This window comes from Sparus aurata, chromosome 7 (assembly GCF_900880675.1).
Source record: "Sparus aurata chromosome 7, fSpaAur1.1, whole genome shotgun sequence".
Taxonomy (NCBI): domain Eukaryota; kingdom Metazoa; phylum Chordata; class Actinopteri; order Spariformes; family Sparidae; genus Sparus; species Sparus aurata.
The window spans coordinates 23,769,519-23,788,014 of record NC_044193.1 but is presented as its reverse complement, the minus strand read 5'-3'; the positions used below and the strand labels follow the sequence as shown (position 1 = coordinate 23,788,014).

Below are 18,496 nucleotides of genomic sequence, written 5' to 3'. Positions count from 1 at the left end.
AAAATCTTAGTCACAATATCTTTAGTGATCAAAGAGCTAATGTTTTTTCCTTCCTTTTCAGTCTTGGTGAAAGTTGTTCCCATGTGGCTGCTGTTCTTTTTAAATTAGAGGCGTGTGTCCGCATGGGGATCAACAAAGTGCCATGCACAAGCAAAGCCTGTGAGTGGAACAAGACCTGTGTTAAAAAGATTGAGCCTGCCCTTGTTGCAGAGACATCTTTTTACACAGAGGACGAGGCGTCAAAAAAAAGGAAAAGGAAAGCCCCTATCCCAAAAGCCTCTTTATCACAGCAGCAGCAGTTCCTCACTATGCTGGCTGACAGATCACCTGACACTGTGGTATTAAATAGTTTCAAGGATTTTTCCAGGCCTTTTAAGAAGCCATGGTGTTTCAGCCAGCATGAGGTGACTGAGGAGGAGATTGAAAATGTGGAGAGAGCAACCATCCATCAGGCATCCTGTGTGCAATGGCATCAAGAGCGGGTTGGTCGCATTACAGGCTCCATAGCCCACCGTGTCTTAACAGCTACAGAACATCCTAGCAAGTCACTGATCAACACCATATGTGAACAAAGGCACAGGCCAGTAATGAAGCCCTGGATTCAGTGGGGGAGACACCATGAGCAAGATGCCATTGACACTTACCAATATACTCTTGGAGCTGGGAGTCCCACAGCCAACCTGTCCTCCACCATTTACATCTGTGCCCCAGTAGATGCACCACATCAGAACCTGGTCATCAGAAAGGCTGGCTTCCGCATCTGCCAAACTATGCCATACCTGGGGGTTTCATGCGACGGCTATGTTTCCTGTGACTGCTGTGGTGAGGGTGTTATAGAGGCTAAGTGTCCTTACAGGTGGGGGCAAGACACCTCTACTGGGTACCAACAGTGGCTTGAGGACAAAAGAGGACATCTGGAAAGCCTGACAAGCTTAAAGAGGAGCCATGCATATTTCACTCAGGTATTTCAATATTTCACCTGCATATACATGCACACCTCTAATAAGTCTGCAACATTTTGTGCAATTATCCAAGATAATTATCCACACATGGCATACTGTCTATGATGTAAATATTAGTGTTATGAAGATTGCATTGCATTTGATAGGTCCAAATGCAGATGTTTGTTACCAAACGAATGTATGCAGACTTCATCACTTGGACTCCTCAGACCTGCCTGATATTCAGAGTACAAAGAGATGAGGACTTCATCAGTGGTGCCATTAATATGATGCAAACATTTTGGTCACAACACATACTCCACAAACTTCAGGAGCTGAAAGATGCACAGGTAGGTGGTTGAATTTCCTATCAGTGTAAAAATGGCAACAAATAAGTCACTGTGACTGCAGTTACATATTTATTTATACCAATTCATTTTGAAGCATATTAAAGCTATTTCATTCATTATCAACATAGACTAGACTATATGTACAAAATCAAATATCACAAAGCCTATACATTTATTTACAACATGAAAACAGACATACTTTTCAGAGGGGGTGTACTCATTTATGCTAAGCACTGTATATGTTTCTGCTAAGTAGGCAGAACACAGTCCAGGCGAAAGCAGCACAGGGAGTGACCCATCAGGCAACACAAGTGGCAGCAGAACATCAGGCAACAGAGGCAGGGTGACAGGCAACAGAGGCAGGGTGACAGGCAACACAGGCAGGGTGACAGGGTGTGCAGCAGCAGAGCAGCACTGAGATCAGTTCAGGGACCTGTGGAAAGACAAACAACAGGTGGTTTGGATTAGAAAGATCTATTATGTCTCCACTGAAACCTGTTAAATGGCACAATTGGAACAACTTTGTTATATAAAATATTGTTCTCTGATGCTCATTATTAAATCACTGCACATTGTTCTTACTCTCAGATTCTGTGACGGTTGTACATAACACTGCCAGACAAGTTCATTAGTGCTGCACAGACATGCACAATTCTGTCGATCATGGCCTCTTCTCTCTTCTGTCTTTCATCCTGCAGTCTCTTCACCAGGCGCAGAGGAAGTGGGCCATCCAGAATGTGGTACCGGCTCTTCAGGGCACCAATTACCCTCTCTGCAGACCAAATATCACATATTTGTTGTTAAAATGCTGTTTGTCTACATTGTTATGTTTAAGTTTCACAGGAGTAGCACAGTTGATCGTTATATCATCATTGTATTGTGTCCTATAATTAGTGTTTCTTTTTCATGTTAAAGTGAAGAAAGATCCCTGTTTACTTCATGTTATCCTGTTCTATTGATATTGCTCTAAATGTGAACAACAGTTCAATGTATTTAAATATAGAATAACATGTTTTTAAGATAAAATGTTATCTACAAAGTAGGGATTACACAGGTACTCGTTTATGTGATTAATTGAATAACGTCTCAGCACTGTTAACCCGGATCTGTACTGTTACACTAATTAATTTAGTTAGGGAAATGTGAACCATGTCAGCGGCAAGTAGCAACAGTGATTTGATGATGCAGCACACTAGGAATACCAAAAACATTCAAATGTACATACTGTATGAATCTGACTGTTGACTCTATACTTACCAATGTGAATTCTGATGTTCGAAGTGACACGAGAATTTGCAACATCTTCGGCTGACAGTTGTTTTCGGCCCCTCGTGAAAGACGGTGTGATGAGCTGTGCACCCAGAACAGCAAAGTCATCCTTCAAAGTGAAGCCCCTGTCGGCTAATATCTAAAATAAACATACCAAATACTTAAAAACACTACTTTACTTCACCAGCAGCTCAAAAATGGTAACTATGGGTAAATAATAAATTCACAAATAAGACTTAAATTAGAAAAAAAAAAAACAGTTCATAAAGCACACAGTGAAATTGTTACCTGATCTCCTGAATGGTGGAACTTCTGAGATAAGAAGTCCGAGTTCCTTACAATGTGCACATCTGAAGCCCTCCCTCCCCAGCCTTTGGAGAGATATGTGATTGAGCCAGATGGGTGACATGCAATGAAGTACTTCACTGTTGTCCAGTTTTTGTATTTGGAGTAGGTGATTGCTCTGTGAGGAGAGAGAGTCGTTAGTTATACTGATCTATAAATTGTGTACATATGCACAGACAGCCAGGTAAGTATTACAAAAACCCGACACTTTATGCATGCTATCAAAAAGAAAAACATCTCACCTTGTTTTCAGCTTCTTTGAGTGTTCAATTCTGATCTCAAAGCAGTCGATAATCGCAGTCACTCTAGGGTACTGGAAGAGAACCTCTGCTGGTACTGTGCTTCTGATACACTCTCTATCAGGCCATTTAATCAAAAAAGAAATTTTGGCGTACATCAAATCCAACCAGCGGGAGAACACGTCAAGGAAAGTGCTATGTGCCAGGTCAAATATTCCACACATCAAATCGGTTGAGGGGTTCTGCCGTAGTTTCACCAGAGTAATAAAGAGCTGGTCTTGTGTTGACAGCTTGGATGTTTTCTGTACCTTTACAAACTGTACCAGGTACTGATGAAGAGTGTCAAATACTGTCCATGACAGGCCTGTCATGAGTTTACATTTAATGTCATTTTCTCTTACAGTGTTTACCGAAAATTTCAACGTCTTCAATTCTCTGATGGCTTCATCTCGCTCTTTCATGGCCTCATCTCTTTCTCTTCTTAAATTATAAATTTCCTCATTAAGTTGTTTTCTCTCTAAATCCTGAAGAGGTAAGAAAGCTTCTGATGTTGGGGATTCTGGTACCAGGGGTTCTGATGCCTGGGCCTCTGATGTTGGGGATTGTGGTGCCGGTGCTTCTGGTGCTGGGGCCTCTGATGTTGGAGATTGTGGTGCCGGTGCTTCTGGAACTGGGGCCTCTGATGTTGGAGATTGTGGTGCCAGTGCTTCTGGTGCTGGGGCCTCTGATGTTGGGGATTCTGGTTGGGCAGACTGAACACACTCACGCTTCCTCCTTCTCTCCAGCCTCTGAAGTACTGACTTGGGAAACTTTGTCTTTTTATGTGGGAACAGCGAGGGTGTGTAGTCTGGGTGGGCTATGTCCTCGTTTTTTAAGCCTAGGGCAAGACAGTTCACAAACGAAATGAGAAGGGGAGATAATGAAATACATTTTAACTGCAGAAAGCTCGGAAGCTACCACCAGTGTTGTTAGCATAGCTGTATTTTTGTATACTTGTTAGCTTTTGTAACGAGGCAAGGTAGCCTGCCTAACGTAGTAGTTAACTTCAATTAAAACTAGTAATTGAACATTCATGTTAACTACGAAACAATCTAACACTGTTTTTGTGTGAATAACGTTGTCATACCTGTAATGAAGTGCTGACTACAGACGTACACATGTTTGGATTTTGGATCCCACAGGTGGCCAAACTCATCCTCCCGACGGATCGCTTGAAGCCACCGGGTTCTTCTCCTAGGCTCTGTGCTTCGGTTTGGCAAAATATAAAACTTTAGGTGTGGATTCTTTAGCTTATTTGTTGTGCAAAAGGGCACACAGCAGCTCCTGGGCATTGTGGAAACTGGTTTGTTTTCCCCCTCGGCGCGAACCGGATGTGACGTTTTGTGGGCGTTCCCTTGCTTGCCGACTGTATCTATTAAAAATAAGGGGGCGGGTTGGCCGGACGTGACGTCAGAGTCGGAAACGCTGTCACACGGGAGTTATGCACGTGTCGAAGGGTGCCGTTGTAAGAAGAACATGAAAGCGCAGCTCCGACTGGTAGAAAGGCCCGAGAAAGGATAAAACCAAAAAGTGTTCATACCGACACTTTCTGGTCGGTTTCTGTCGCTAACACAGTCAGACAACGGGAGTGTTCCCGGCTGCTCGCGGAGCAGGACGACGGTTACTGACCCAGAGGGAAAGCGACGCTCCGGGCTGAAGGAGAAAGTTCTCGGTCTCTGTTCCCGGGCCTGTGCGTGTTTGTGTACGCTGTCCGCACGCTGTTAGGTTTATTTCTTATTAAAGACTGAAGCACTGATAAGCGGTACTTGGACGTCATGGCGGACTACCTGATCAGCGGGCAGACCAGTTACACCCCCGACGACGGGCTGACGGGACAGCAGCTGTTCAACGGAGGAGACGGGCTCACGTACAAGTAAAGACACCGCGAGCACCCCCACTCCTCTGACCCGGGCTGTCCGGGCCGCACACAGCAACACCGCCAACAAACGACTAGTTTGGTCTTTTAGCTTTGTGTGCTCACAGTAACCGTCTGTGTTTACCTCGTTTCCACTGCTCTAATGTCAACTCGTAGATGAACGCTAGTAGTTAGCTACAAAAGTGTGTCAGCTAACAACTCGTGTTGGTGCCTCAGTCAGACCGAGCTAACGTTATACTCTGTTATAAAGTCGCTTCAGCTAAAATATCTATATTACATGAATGGATGACGATACATTTCTTAAAAGTCAATAGCAAACTGGCAGCTGAGCCTGGGTCCATGTTTCGGTTAAGCCTGTTTACTGACTGGATCGATCCATAATCTGTTCAAACAGACTTTTAGCTGTTGTACTTTAAAATGGATAACTAGTCCCTAGAGAAGGTCAAGCTCCAACACACTGGATCCCACATTTCCCACAGTGCACCCAACATCATGCCTCATTGTGACATAACCAAGGTTATTTGTCCAAACTTTAGCAAGCTCCTATAGTTTTACAGAAGACATTAGACAACACTGGCCGCACAGGTTGAACAACACCCACCATGTAAACTCAACTTAATGTAAGTCAGTGAAGTGTCCAGCAGCACACATTTCCAATAGAAGCTGCAAGAGCCCAAAGTGGTGTCTTAATTAAATATAATGAATACTAGTATGTAATTTATAAGATGAAACCTTTCTGCAAAGATCTTGCAGCTTAATAATATAAGAGGACAGGAGTAGAAGTTCCCTGGTCAGTCCTCTGTTTAGTGTCAAAGTTCATACAGCTGATACGCCTGTGTTTATATTAACTGGGTGATCACATTTGGCAGCAGCACAGACAGACATGGTTGTACTTTAACCATCAGTGACCAATTTGATATTTACTCTCTTAATTGGTTATCGTCTTTTAAATGACACATTGCCAGAAGGTGAAGTAACAAACAGTGAGTGTGGGTCTATAGTCTGAAGGACAGCTTCTTGGAAATGAAATCGAGTACACATTCCTTGTGTACATACGCTGGCCTCAAATTTAGGTCCTGGCTTACATGGTTTGTGTTGTTATTGGGGACTGTGCGAACCCTGGCTATATTTAGATCATCTGCCTGCTAGTCCTTTATACAACAAAGCACAGATAGTAAGGACATGTACTGACTCAATGTTGACACCTTGCCTTGTAAAATATTATTGGATCATATCTTTGATTGTATCATGACATCAGTAAGGATTGGACAATATGACACAATAAGGTTATTGGTAAATAATGAGATGGCCAACCTAAAGCGTAATGAACCCGGGAATGAGACTAATTAATCAACCATCTTTCTGTAGAATTGTCTGCTTCAGCTTGTTTTAACAGATGGGTTTAAACACTCTTTACAGTGTATTAAGACATTGTAATGGCTGACAGTCACTCATCTCACATGGTAGCACAACCTGTTTTGGCCTCACTCAACTAATGACACATGGATGGACAGGCATGGCATTCAAGAAGTTCTCTGCAAAAACATTTCACACATGCACTCGCACTGTAATGTGACACCTTTTGAAGCTTCCCGAGAAAGAAATGTTGGTGCTGGTATGCCCGCTCGGAGTAGTTTAAGTTACAATTTTCCTGGAATTTCTTCCTTTTTCTATCTCTGAACTGGAAAATATTCAGCCAAAGAGCTTACTGTCTTTACTGTAACACACATGTGAAGTACGCACATGTTTTATTAGGTACATGTTTACTCATTGCCCTGTAAATAGTGTTAGCTCTCCAAACTGTGCAGTTGTTAACAATCTTGTGTTGATTTGAAAATTTAAACTCTCAATTGTGGAATGTGAGGTTCCAGATTATGAATTAAAATTGTTGCCATCCTAATTTAATTTTTTCTTTTCTTTCATTCAGCGACTTCCTGATTCTGCCAGGCTACATCGACTTTACATCGGAGCAAGTGGTAGGTCGTGATGAGGGACAAATATTTACCAAGATTAAAAATCTGATTAACACTGCTGTTGTGGTATTAAACTAATCTGGGATGATGTCCGGGGGGAGAGTCGGGATTATCAGATGTGTTCCTCCCATCACAAATGTTCCCCTGAATTAGGCTCATAATGCCAGAGCAGTAAATAATGGCTTCCCAGAAATTATAGTTGAACCTGGTGTTTTCATTTCAAAGCACATCTGTATAACTTTTGCTGAAAGCTGCTTTGATATATCTTCCTGTCCAGGACCTGACCTCAGCGCTCACCAAACAGATCACCATGAAAACTCCCTTCGTCTCCTCTCCCATGGACACCGTTACAGAGGCCAACATGGCCATCGCTATGGCAGTAAGTAAGACACATAAACACACGGTTTCCCTTATTACTTCCTGCAGTGTTTTCCCGCTGTCTATTATATTATCACGCCATAACATCACTCACACACTGATGTATTGTCTCCTCCAGCTAACAGGCGGTATCGGCTTCATCCACCACAACTGCACTCCAGAGTTCCAGGCCAATGAAGTTCGCAAAGTCAAGGTAGTGATGATGGTGTTAGTTTCTCTTTACATTCCTTCATCTCTACTTCCATATCTCTGTTATTTATTTATTTTTGTACCCTTCATTCTTCAGTATCTGGAGTCTTTCATGTGATTAAGTTTTCCTTTTTCCTTCATTTTGAAAATGTTTTTTTCCCTTTCATCTCTCATTAGCTTCTCTTTGGCTTTGTTTTTCTCAATTTTTATTTGCTGATGTCACTTTGAAAGATATAGAAGCATGTTTTTTCCTTGCATCCCTTGCCCCTCTCCTCTAGACTGTAGGCAATAAAACACTTGCATATTCCCTTATTTTTTTCTTTATTCAATACCTCACTCAAATAAAAGGATCTGAGGGCTGAGGATGTCATACACTGTACAGATTGTCAAGTCCACTGAGACAATGTGATTTCAGATTTTGGGCTTTATAAATAAAACATCAGTTTTGCACAAGATTTGCACTTATGATGATACATACTTACCGATGTGCATTTTTCTTCCTTAGACAATTATAGCCCCCATTATCTACCCGCCCTCCAGCAATCCTCTCCCTGCCCATAACAACAAAATTATGATAAATAATACAGACAATAAGAATTCTAGTTGAATAAATAACATAAATACAAACAACAAAATAATTTTAACAATTGTATGTGAAGTTTCTCAGTTGAGCCATGGACAGCAAATTTGAACATTTCCAATTTGCTTTCATATTCTTTATCAAACCGTCGCTTACTGAATCCCATAAACCCTTTTCCCTTCTGTTACTCCTTTTTTTGTCCCGTGATATTCCTTTCGATACGCCACTGGTCCTTCTCCTGCCCCTCCTTATTTTCCTCACCTCCTTCCCTCCCTCCCTCCCTCCCCTAGCGTTATGAGCAAGGCTTCATCACGGACCCTGTGGTGATGAGCCCCAACGAGCGGGTACGGGACGTGTTCCAGGCCAAGGCTCGCTACGGCTTCTGCGGAATCCCCATCACAGACGACGGCAAAATGGGCAGCAAGCTGGTGGGCATCATTTCTTCTAGAGACATCGACTTCCTGAAGGAGGAGGACCACGACCTGCCACTGAGTGAGGTGGGTGGACTTGAGACATAAGACAGAGGCAACTAAAAGTACTGTTATCTTAATGCTTTATTCATGCTTTATTATGTTCTGTGTCATTATTTTGACAGGTGATGACAAAGCTAGAGGATCTTGTGGTTGCCCCTGCTGGAGTGACACTTAAAGAAGCCAATGAAATCCTCCAGAGGAGTAAGAAAGGTGAGGACGAAGTACACTTTATTTTCTAAAGAATTATTCATGACTCGTATGATTAAAACATTTTATTTTGATAATAATGTCAGTCAAAGAAATATGATATAAAACCTATAATGTAGGTGCAAATGTATGTTTAACCTTTCTCCTGTCCTCCTGCAGGTAAACTGCCCATAGTGAATGAGGAGGGCTCCCTGGTGTCCATCATTGCCCGCACAGACCTGAAGAAGAACAGAGACTTCCCTCTGGCCTCCAAAGACTCTCGCAAACAGCTGCTGTGTGGCGCCGCCATCGGAACTCACAATGACGACAAATACCGGTTGGACCTGCTGGCGCAGAGCGGAGTGGATGTGGTTGTACTGGTAAGGAGAGTTTTAGCACAGGTTTTAGAGGTAGAGACTGTTGTTTATCATCGAAGACCAGGCCACCTTTATTACTAAGGAATCAGTAATGGAGCTGCTGGTGGAGAACAGACTGACAGTGGGCTCTTCCACAGATTTGTAATGGGTTAGCTGGCTCCATTTAGTGTAGTAGTAGTAGTAGTAGTAGTAGTAGTAGTAGTAGTAGTAGTAGCTGAACATTTATTGTGGTGCTCTGGTACACAACAGACTGGATATCAAAATCAACAAGGCAAAATTTGGACACTTAAGTTTTCCTCCGCTAATTCTGTTAATTAGAGAGGATATTGATGTTGTCTACCAGCTGTGATGTGTACAGATCCAAATGAAAGATGTTTTGTAAATAGCTATGTTATGTGTCGCTTGTGTACCTCCAGGACTCGTCTCAGGGCAACTCAATCTTCCAGATCAACATGATCAAATATATAAAAGAAAAGTATCCAAACCTACAGGTCATCGGAGGCAACGGTAACTTATCTTTACCTTTTATTTAGGTACTCCATGTTTCCATGTATGTATGCACAGACTGACCAGCTAATGATTAATCAAACTCATATCATTAGTAAAAAAGATGAAGGACAGATAAGTTTGTCATCAGGATAATGACTACATTCCTGCAATGTGTGCATCTCTAACAACCTCTCTGTCTCCCTCTGTCTGCTGTAGTGGTGACTGCAGCTCAGGCTAAGAACCTCATCGATGCAGGAGTGGACGCTCTGAGAGTGGGGATGGGCAGCGGCTCCATCTGCATCACACAGGAAGGTGGGCGACAGACTGGCAAACTCAACAAACACCACCTGCATTGCTCACACCCATGATGTGGTTATTGAATCTGTCAGTCAAAGCGGAAAAGGAAACTCTTATTGAAGTGATGTACAGTTTGTCTTTTTGACTTTGGTTCGGCAGTTGAAAGCTACTTGTCTGGGTTGCTTGACTGATCCTCAGGTATGGACCAAACTACATGATATCAGCTCAATAATGGCACCACAATAATCATATGGTTCAACAATTTATTGTTGTATTCTGTGGTGTGGACTCCTCTGGAGGCTCTGATGGAAAGACGAGCATGTCAGTCATTTATTAATTCTCTTGTATAGTTTTGCGTCTATGACTTGCTCCGGGTGCTGTGTCTGTGTGTCTGTGTGTGTGTGTGTTGACATTTCTGATCCCGGAAGCCTGATCTGCTGTGACAACTTGGAAAGACAAACTGTAATTGATTAGATTGTGCAGTTACGGTTTTTGTGAGTCAGTTCCCAGGTTTAAGTTCCCTTAACTTGTTTTGGTGTGAAAACCAGTTTGGCCTGTAAATCTAAATCGTGATTTATTTGACACAGTTCAGAGGTATACAATAGATATTGTTTGTCTTAGTGTTTCTTGTTGTCTCCGACTTGTCTCTTCATCTTGTCCAAGATTTCCTTTTGAATCATCACAAATATTTGTTTTTGTTAATTTTGTGTTGCTTACCGTTTTTTTTTCATTTTGTTTGTCATCTTCATCTCGTTGTCTGCCTCCTCCTATACTTTCTCTTCCTTTCCCTTTGTTAAATCCTCTGTCCTACCTCCCATCCCGGTGTTTGTATGGTGTGTGTGTGTGTGTGCGTGTCCACGTGTCCACGTCCAGCTCCCCTCAGTATACCACCAGCAATAAAGCTCCACAGCCCCAAAACCCCAACCACTGTTACGGGATACTCCAGTAAGTTCCCCCCGCCAACTTTGGCTTGTGCTGGGCTCCCATTGGCTCCACTATCACAGTGTGACCGCCCCCCCTCCCCAACTTCACAGCCTGCTGCATCGATTGGTTAACTGCTTTGCATCAGTAGACATAGCAGAGTTAGTGGTTGTAGGTTTTCAGTTTGGTTTGAGGGGTTTTGGGGTTTTGCTTGTTCCTGTGTCCTCACTAATCTGTCAATCATTTCCACCATCACTACCATCGTGTCAGCCAATCACAGCATTCATCCATTTCTAACACACAGTGTAGGAGCAGACGTAATATAGCTTGCAGCCACGGGGTGTCTCTGTTCAGCAGAGGTGGGAAACCTGGTGAGCTGGTTAAGACCATGCTACATTTCAGCCAGTGACTTTGTTTCAGGCCTTTATAGAATCATAATAAATCATCTCTATTAAGGTAGGGTAACTTGTAACTTGTAAGAAGAATATTCTGAAGGCTTGTTATCAAACTGGGAGGACTGCACTGAAGATACTTTAATATGACTAGCTGCAGTGTGTTCTCATTGTAAACATGTCTTTAAACTACAAAGACCCACAGAGCTGCAGAGTTTCAGACTCTGGGTGTCTTTGACAAATCTGACTTCTCTCTCAAATCAGACTTGAGTGTTCACATTACTATTTGCAAGTGATCAAGTGATATTTTTGGATCCAGACATCACCAACATATCTGCAGACAGTTTCATTTCAGCGTGACTGTCTACAGACTTTTGCTCTCCATGTTGTCTTGCATACTGCTCAGCAAGTAGCACTAAGGATTCTGCTCAGCTGCACCAAGCCTCATGGATGCACTTTGTCTCTCTGGATTTGATGTTGCCGTTAAGTGTCCCACGGCGAGTAACACAAAACACACTGTCAAATCTGATAGGAGCGGCCCAGGTCCGATTTGCAAAAAATCACATTTGATGTGGGTTTTTCTACCCAAACTAAAATAAATGTGGATTTGCCCAAAAATGTATTTGGGGTGGTGGTCTGAACATAGCCTTTGTAATCACCTCATGATTGTCCGTTAGTGGGTGTGCCACCTTTCTGTTATAATGTGGATTCCACTGACTGCAGCCAAAGGCCAAGTATTGGTTGCCAGTTTCTCACAATAGTTGCCATTGGCAACCTGGCAACTGTTTACTGCAAGCCCTTCAAGGATGAATCGGCCTTGATAAATGTAGTCTTTAGTTCAGCTTATTGCGCCATATTCTAATCTGTCAACACATCACATTCAGTCTGCATTCAGACATGCAGTTGCATGCCTGCACAGAGCTGACGTAAAATGTGCTGCCAGCTGTGTTTGCTGCACACACACGTGAGAAACCTTTTGATTTGTAGCATGGCTATACGAGACGACGTTTCAGTGCTCAGCTGCTGTGTGTAGTTTGAGCAGCTGAGGATGAAGTGTTTCTATTCCCTCCAGTTTGGTGTTTTGTTTTTTTCATTACGTTTTCATACACGAGACCCATGCAACAGCAGATTTTCTAAATATAATTATGAAGCCGAGATTACACTCAAGTTGCCCTTCAACTGCTGTTGTTCAATATCACTTTTACAATCCTAAAGATTTTTATGAAATCTGACCAGTCTTTGACTCTATTTATGGCTGGATGTTTTTATTTAGCAAATTGTCATTCAATGTAGTCTCATTCTTTAATAATCTGTACAGTAGACTTCACTGATATTGGTCCACCATTTCAGCACTGGCTTCATATTGCTGACTGATGTTTACCTACAACATGAGTTTGCTTGGTTACGCTGTAACAAATATGCCCCCAAAATTGAGTGTTAATCTGTGCTGACGGACTGAAATCATAGGATTCTTTTAAAATAAATCATACATAGAGCCCCTTTACATGTCCCGTCTTAGATCATGGCCATCAGTACATAGCAGGATAATTAGGGTTAGATTGGTAAGTACCGTGCATCCCACAGTCCCCAAGAAGCAGAACAACTAGTAGTGTAAAAAGGAACTGGAATGTTTCTCTTTTTCTGCACCTAGTATAAACAACCGTCATTGTCCTGAACTTGATGATGTGAAAAGATTAGTAATAACCGTAGAGATGTGATTAGAAATCAATTGATTAGCAGAGTTCAGCTGAACAGACAACTTGTGTTATACGAGTCTGTTGTGGAGTCTCAGTGCAGTGTTGTAATAATCTGCTGATGTGACAAGTTTAACTTCCCTATTCTGTTTTCTTAAACAAACATGATAAGAGTCATGTTTCCACCCTGTTGGCTCGTTCACTGTGTGTGATGTTTTTTTTTAAACATCACTTGAATGACAGGGACTTTCCACCATGCATGCCCATCAAGACTGAACACAGTTGGGACATTTTTGATGTCAGTTAATCCAATTATGAGCCAGCTGATGTTTCCTGGATCCAAAGGCCATTAATATTTATGTTAAATTCATACTTGGCCAACACTCGAAGACAGAAAAGAGGAGTGCAAGTATCGGAGTACCACGTTCCTGAAAACATTTAATGATGATATGGAATAATTGGCTGGTAAAAATAAAAAACACCAATATTTTAATCCACGACTATGCAAATCTTTGTCGTGAGCATCCTGCAAACTTGGGACGATTACTCTTTTAGGTGAAGGATTGGTACAAGATTTTATAGCTAGCAGTCATGAGAATAGAAACATGAAGGCTGACTACGACTGTGCTAATTTTCTCACATCATTTAATCTTCTTCTGTCTCTTCTCTACCTCCTGTCAGTGCTGGCGTGCGGCAGACCCCAGGCCACAGCTGTCTATAAAGTATCAGAGTACGCCAGGCGTTTCGGCGTGCCGGTCATCGCTGATGGCGGCATACAGACTGTCGGCCACATTGCCAAAGCCCTGGCACTGGGAGCGTCCACAGGTATGGAGAGCCACAAGCTAATTGAAATCCCCCTCCATTGTATTGAATTGCGTTTAAAACTGAAATGAAATTTATTTCAGGTTTGACTACACAATCCGTATGTTATAAGATTAGTTTCCAGCCTTTTGCTTAACTTCCACTCATTACCTACTCTTATTTTTTCCAGTGATGATGGGCTCTCTGCTGGCTGCCACCAGTGAAGCCCCTGGTGAATATTTCTTCTCTGATGGCATCCGGCTGAAGAAGTACCGTGGCATGGGTTCCCTGGATGCCATGGACAAAAACCTGGGCTCCCAGACCAGATACTTCAGGTACAGAAACACAGAAAACAGACTGCATTGTTCAGATTGAGCAGGGTTTATAGTGAGGATACAGCACCCCAGAAGTGACTGAACACAAGGGTCTCACTCGTACCGTGCAGGAGAAGAAAAAGAAGTATGCTGGTTCCCTCCTTACACAGTATAACCTTGTCTCGTGAGCATGCCTTCAGTCAAGTGTTTGCCAGTTTTTCCCAGATGACAACACATCTTCCTTTTTCAGTTTTCAGTGGTTTTAAGTGCGTTGGCGATAACTTCCTCATGGGTTGGTGGTAGGAAGTGATGATCCCATCAGAAAAGAACAATGGCAGACATTTTAGTCAATATAAATGTTTAATTTTATTTTACACACACACACACACACACACACACACACACACACACACACACACACACACACACAGAAGGGAAAGAGTGTCAAAAAGACAAAGTGTTTTAATGTATTCAACTTATGATTCAGATCTTTTGCCACAAGGTGGCATCACACTGACATTTAAAGTGCACTCTCTCTATGTCACTAATCTCTTTCCCCCCCACCTCTCTCCCCACAGTGAGTGTGATAAGATTAAAGTTGCTCAGGGTGTCTCTGGAGCGGTGCAGGACAAAGGCTCCATCCACAAGTTCGTTCCATACCTTTTGGCCGGTATTCAGCACTCCTGTCAGGATATCGGAGCCAAGAGTCTAACACAGCTCAGGTAAAACTCAGGCAGACACATACTGATGTGAGTCTGCATTCACTGAGCCATTTATGGGTAAACAGAAAAAAATTATCTATGGAAATGTGCACAGAAAGTGAGGGGATATTATCTTGATACTAAGACTTCAATCTAGCCTTCAGAATAAAAGTGGAGGGTTATAATTCTGTGACAATACAGTACTTATTAAGATTATAAAGACTCATAACTTGTGTCAGAAAAATGGTTAAAGTACACTCAAGTGGCCATTATTTATAAAGGGTTGGTATAAAATGGGAAATTTAATATATAAATGTTTTAAAATTCTAACAGTATACTATGACAGTTTGTGTTGATTTGGGACACAGCCTCTGACGTGGCGCTTTCCCACTCACTCGTTACACTATCCTCTCTCCCTGCAGAGCCATGATGTACTCTGGAGATCTGAAATTTGAAAAGAGAACAGCGTCTGCTCAGATGGAGGGCGGAGTCCACAGCCTGCACAGGTACACGGGGAATGTAACACTCTCAACTCAAACAAGATTCAACTTTGTTTTTCCGTTTGGTTTCCTATTTCATCTTTAAAGTTCAGTTAATAGTTTCACGTCTCGCCCCCGGTCAAACCAGACTTCCTCTTTAGCGCGTCCATTGTGTCTTAACAGGAAACCTCATGGATCAGTGTGTGATGCTCTCCTCGCTGACTCTCTCCTTTCTTCCACAGTTATGAGAAACGTCTGTTTTGAGAAGAAGCCAGCCAATCAGCCTGCAGATGGAGAATCCTTCCAACAGACACATTATGCAAACACACTACTGAACTTGCTAGGCCCTCTTCCATTTAAACTCGACATGCGCACCACTAAGTTCTCATACAAATTCAAAGATAAGCTCACACACATCCACACTGTACTCTTCCAAGGATCCATCAGTCTTCCTGCCAGTGTCATCTATGCATCTGTGTTAAGTATAGCTGTTTGTGTGTGTGTGACGGAGGGGAACTGAGCATTTATCAATCAGTGCACGTGTGATTGAGTCCTCCAATGCCTTTCATGTCGTGATTAAAAAAAAAAAAAAAGTCTGGTGTGTCCATTTAAAACGCAAAAAAGTTGTCCAAGAATAAAGCTTATGTGTTTTTCCACGAGCCATTGTCATCCGTTTGTAAAGGTTTGTGATAATCTTTCCTCAAACTACTAGATCCAGTGTTTCAGAGAAAAACTTAACAGGATTCTTAAGACAATGTGGAGAAAATTTCTCAGCTGATGCAAGTTAATATTGGTGGATTCTCATGTTACCTGCATAGGGGGAAGCATATCCTGAGATGACATGCTGCAGCTTGCCTTATGAGAAACAGTCACCTCAACAACCACAAGTTTCTGTTGACCTGAAAGAGAAAATCCCATCGTTTAACTTCCAGTTTGTGAGGAGATGTGACTACAGTACATTTAGTTTGTTAATCATTTGGACATTGATTAGACAGTGATAGAAAATGACAAAGTACATTTACTCAAGTAGAAATTTAAGGTAGTTGGGCTTGAGTAATATCCTTTTCTACTAATGTATACATCTACTCCACTGTATTTATCCAATAACTAATTTAATACCAAAGTGCTTTTGTATATGAATGTATTTATTAAGTAATCAGTTAAAAAGAGACAATAAGTAGAAAAAGAACATTGGATCAGTATATATGTAGATATTTGCAATACAATACATGTATAATTTACTTGTGTCTTAAATATACCTTCTTTCCAGAAAGTGACTTGTTTAAACGATTAAAGTGATACTTCAGTCTATTTAATATCAGGTACTTTAAGACATTTACTCGAGTACTGTTTCTATGGATGACTTCCAATTTTACCAAAAGAATATTTTTGCACAATAGCTTTACTTTTATTCAAGTATGTCTTTTGGATAGCCTACAACACTGATTAAACATTAAGAATTATTCCTGAAAGCAGATCTAACAGATATAGCACTGACTTCTTCAGTTTCAGACAAACTACAGGTACTGTAAAGATACATTTTCATTGTTTTAGGTCCCATAATTTCCCAGTTTCATGAAAAAAAAATATTGTGGTAGTAAATCACAACATATGTTGAGATATTTCATAAAAGGCTGCAAAAACTGACATTTTAAGCCCAATAAATACAATCTTAACAATTACTGTTCTCCAGTTAGTAACAGTTGACGGAGGTCGCAGGGTACAGCTGGATAGGGTGAAAAGATTTAATTAATATCACCATTAAATATCCCCAGTTGATTCCTCACACTAGGACAATTATTTTTCTAAGTTTTCTAAAACATTAAACAAGACATTTGCTCCAATTTGCAAACATGTCCAAAACAGTCAGTTTTTTACTTAAAACCACAAATTAGTAAATACTGTCAGCAAACATAAAAAAATATTTCAGCATGTTTTTAAGAATAAAATGATTTATAATTCAGGCTGTGGATGAGAGACTGTGTAGATAAGAAATGAAAAAAGAAAGGTTGGTTCATGTTATCGCTTCTTAAGTGGAGATTTTTGTCTCAGAATCAAAGAAAAACAGCCTTTAAAGGTGCATTATGTGACTTTTTTTAGTGACTTTTTTTTACTGGCCTTCTGATACACAGAATAGCAGCTACATGTTAACATTTGTATTTGTAAGCCTCTACTTTGAGTTATGGTAGAGTGAGAACAAAAACAGCACCTAACCCATCGAGAGTTCAACAATATAGAATTATGACAACAATTGTCACTAAAAAAGTGACATAGTGCACATTTAAAGATGTGTCTTGTAAATTTCCCTACACTTTTAGACAAAGTGGTGAATAGGGTAAATGTTTTAAATAGTTATCCCCATGAAACATCCCAGTTACTCAGTTACAGTTAATTATGTATTTTTTGTTTTACAACTTCTCTAATATTGTAAGTTTAAATGTGTCCAATTAAGTGAATTTGTATAAACATCCAGAACAGAAATCTGAACAAAATTAAACACCTAAATTTGTATTTTGGATGTTTTTTTCTTTCTGCTAAAAAGAAAAAAAAGACATGTTAGGGAAATGGTGCCTGAGAAAAATGTTTGAATGTGAAGGTGAACGTTTTCACCTCTTAAATTGTTTTTTGACTGTTGACACATTTTTACTTTTACATGTTCCGTTAAACTACAGTGCACTGTCTAAAACAATCTCTGCTACACTACACCTCAGTTTATTTTTAGCAATACATTGATCTTTAACTATGACAAATGTTTTACACTGAAAACAGTCGAATTTACTTGCATGCATTTGATTTATTTTGCTTTTAAAAAAAGGTCCCAACTCATCAAATACTGACGCTTTTGGATTGTAGTTCAGCGATGAGTTGGGAATGATTCGCAGAAACATTACGATGTTCCATTTATTTTTACTTTAGAGACGTAGTCGTTTGTCTGCCAGTCTACTCAGTCCCAACACACTGCATAACTGCTGAGCTGTTAATATCTAAAGTACCTCCAAGGACAAAGCGTGGGAGTGATGGCCAGGTTTCCTCCATCGGACGACAAGCAGCCACCTTCTCTCTCCACCTTACAGGACCTCGCCTTCCTCCTGCCTGCTGGAGGAGGTCTCCAGGGAGGATCAGGTACTCCATGGCAGAATCCACCGGACTTTCCAGGCCTGAAACCCAGACGGGCCGATGGGACTCCTGTCGT

The 18,496-nt window shown here is 41.3% G+C and overlaps 2 protein-coding genes and 1 long non-coding RNA gene across 5 annotated transcripts; 2 read left to right on the top strand and 1 right to left on the bottom strand.

Annotated features, from left to right (window-relative positions):
* The first annotated feature begins 595 nt into the window (after positions 1 to 595).
* LOC115584509 (uncharacterized) lies at positions 596 to 2,728 on the top strand. The gene is made up of 3 exons (XR_003984549.1): positions 596 to 962; positions 1,109 to 1,291; positions 1,990 to 2,728. It is a non-coding gene; the product is annotated as an uncharacterized LOC115584509 (long non-coding RNA).
* LOC115584507 (uncharacterized) lies at positions 1,344 to 4,541 on the bottom strand. Of its 2 annotated transcripts, none has more exons than XM_030421968.1 (6): positions 4,271 to 4,541; positions 3,148 to 4,021; positions 2,849 to 3,023; positions 2,549 to 2,642; positions 1,874 to 2,063; positions 1,344 to 1,724 (listed from the first exon to the last, which is right to left on the bottom strand). In XM_030421968.1, the coding sequence occupies exons 1-5, from the start codon at positions 4,473 to 4,475 to the stop codon at positions 1,876 to 1,878; spliced, it is 1,536 nt and encodes a 511-aa protein (XP_030277828.1). In that variant the 5' UTR covers positions 4,476 to 4,541; the 3' UTR covers positions 1,344 to 1,724; positions 1,874 to 1,875. The 2 variants fall into 2 exon arrangements, with proteins under 2 accessions (XP_030277828.1, XP_030277827.1); XM_030421967.1 differs by having other exon boundaries at positions 2,549 to 2,699; positions 4,271 to 4,540.
* Positions 4,542 to 4,594: 53 nt separating this feature from the next.
* impdh2 (IMP (inosine 5'-monophosphate) dehydrogenase 2) lies at positions 4,595 to 15,962 on the top strand. 2 transcript variants are annotated; one of them, XM_030423776.1, is made up of 15 exons: positions 4,595 to 5,056; positions 6,987 to 7,035; positions 7,310 to 7,411; positions 7,529 to 7,603; positions 8,470 to 8,676; positions 8,775 to 8,862; positions 9,019 to 9,218; positions 9,632 to 9,722; positions 9,921 to 10,016; positions 10,875 to 10,946; positions 13,690 to 13,833; positions 14,000 to 14,144; positions 14,702 to 14,845; positions 15,247 to 15,330; positions 15,546 to 15,962. In XM_030423776.1, the coding sequence occupies exons 1-15, from the start codon at positions 4,959 to 4,961 to the stop codon at positions 15,565 to 15,567; spliced, it is 1,617 nt and encodes a 538-aa protein (XP_030279636.1). In that variant the 5' UTR covers positions 4,595 to 4,958; the 3' UTR covers positions 15,568 to 15,962. The 2 variants fall into 2 exon arrangements, with proteins under 2 accessions (XP_030279636.1, XP_030279637.1); XM_030423777.1 differs by lacking the exon at positions 10,875 to 10,946.
* Positions 15,963 to 18,496: the final 2,534 nt, after the last annotated feature.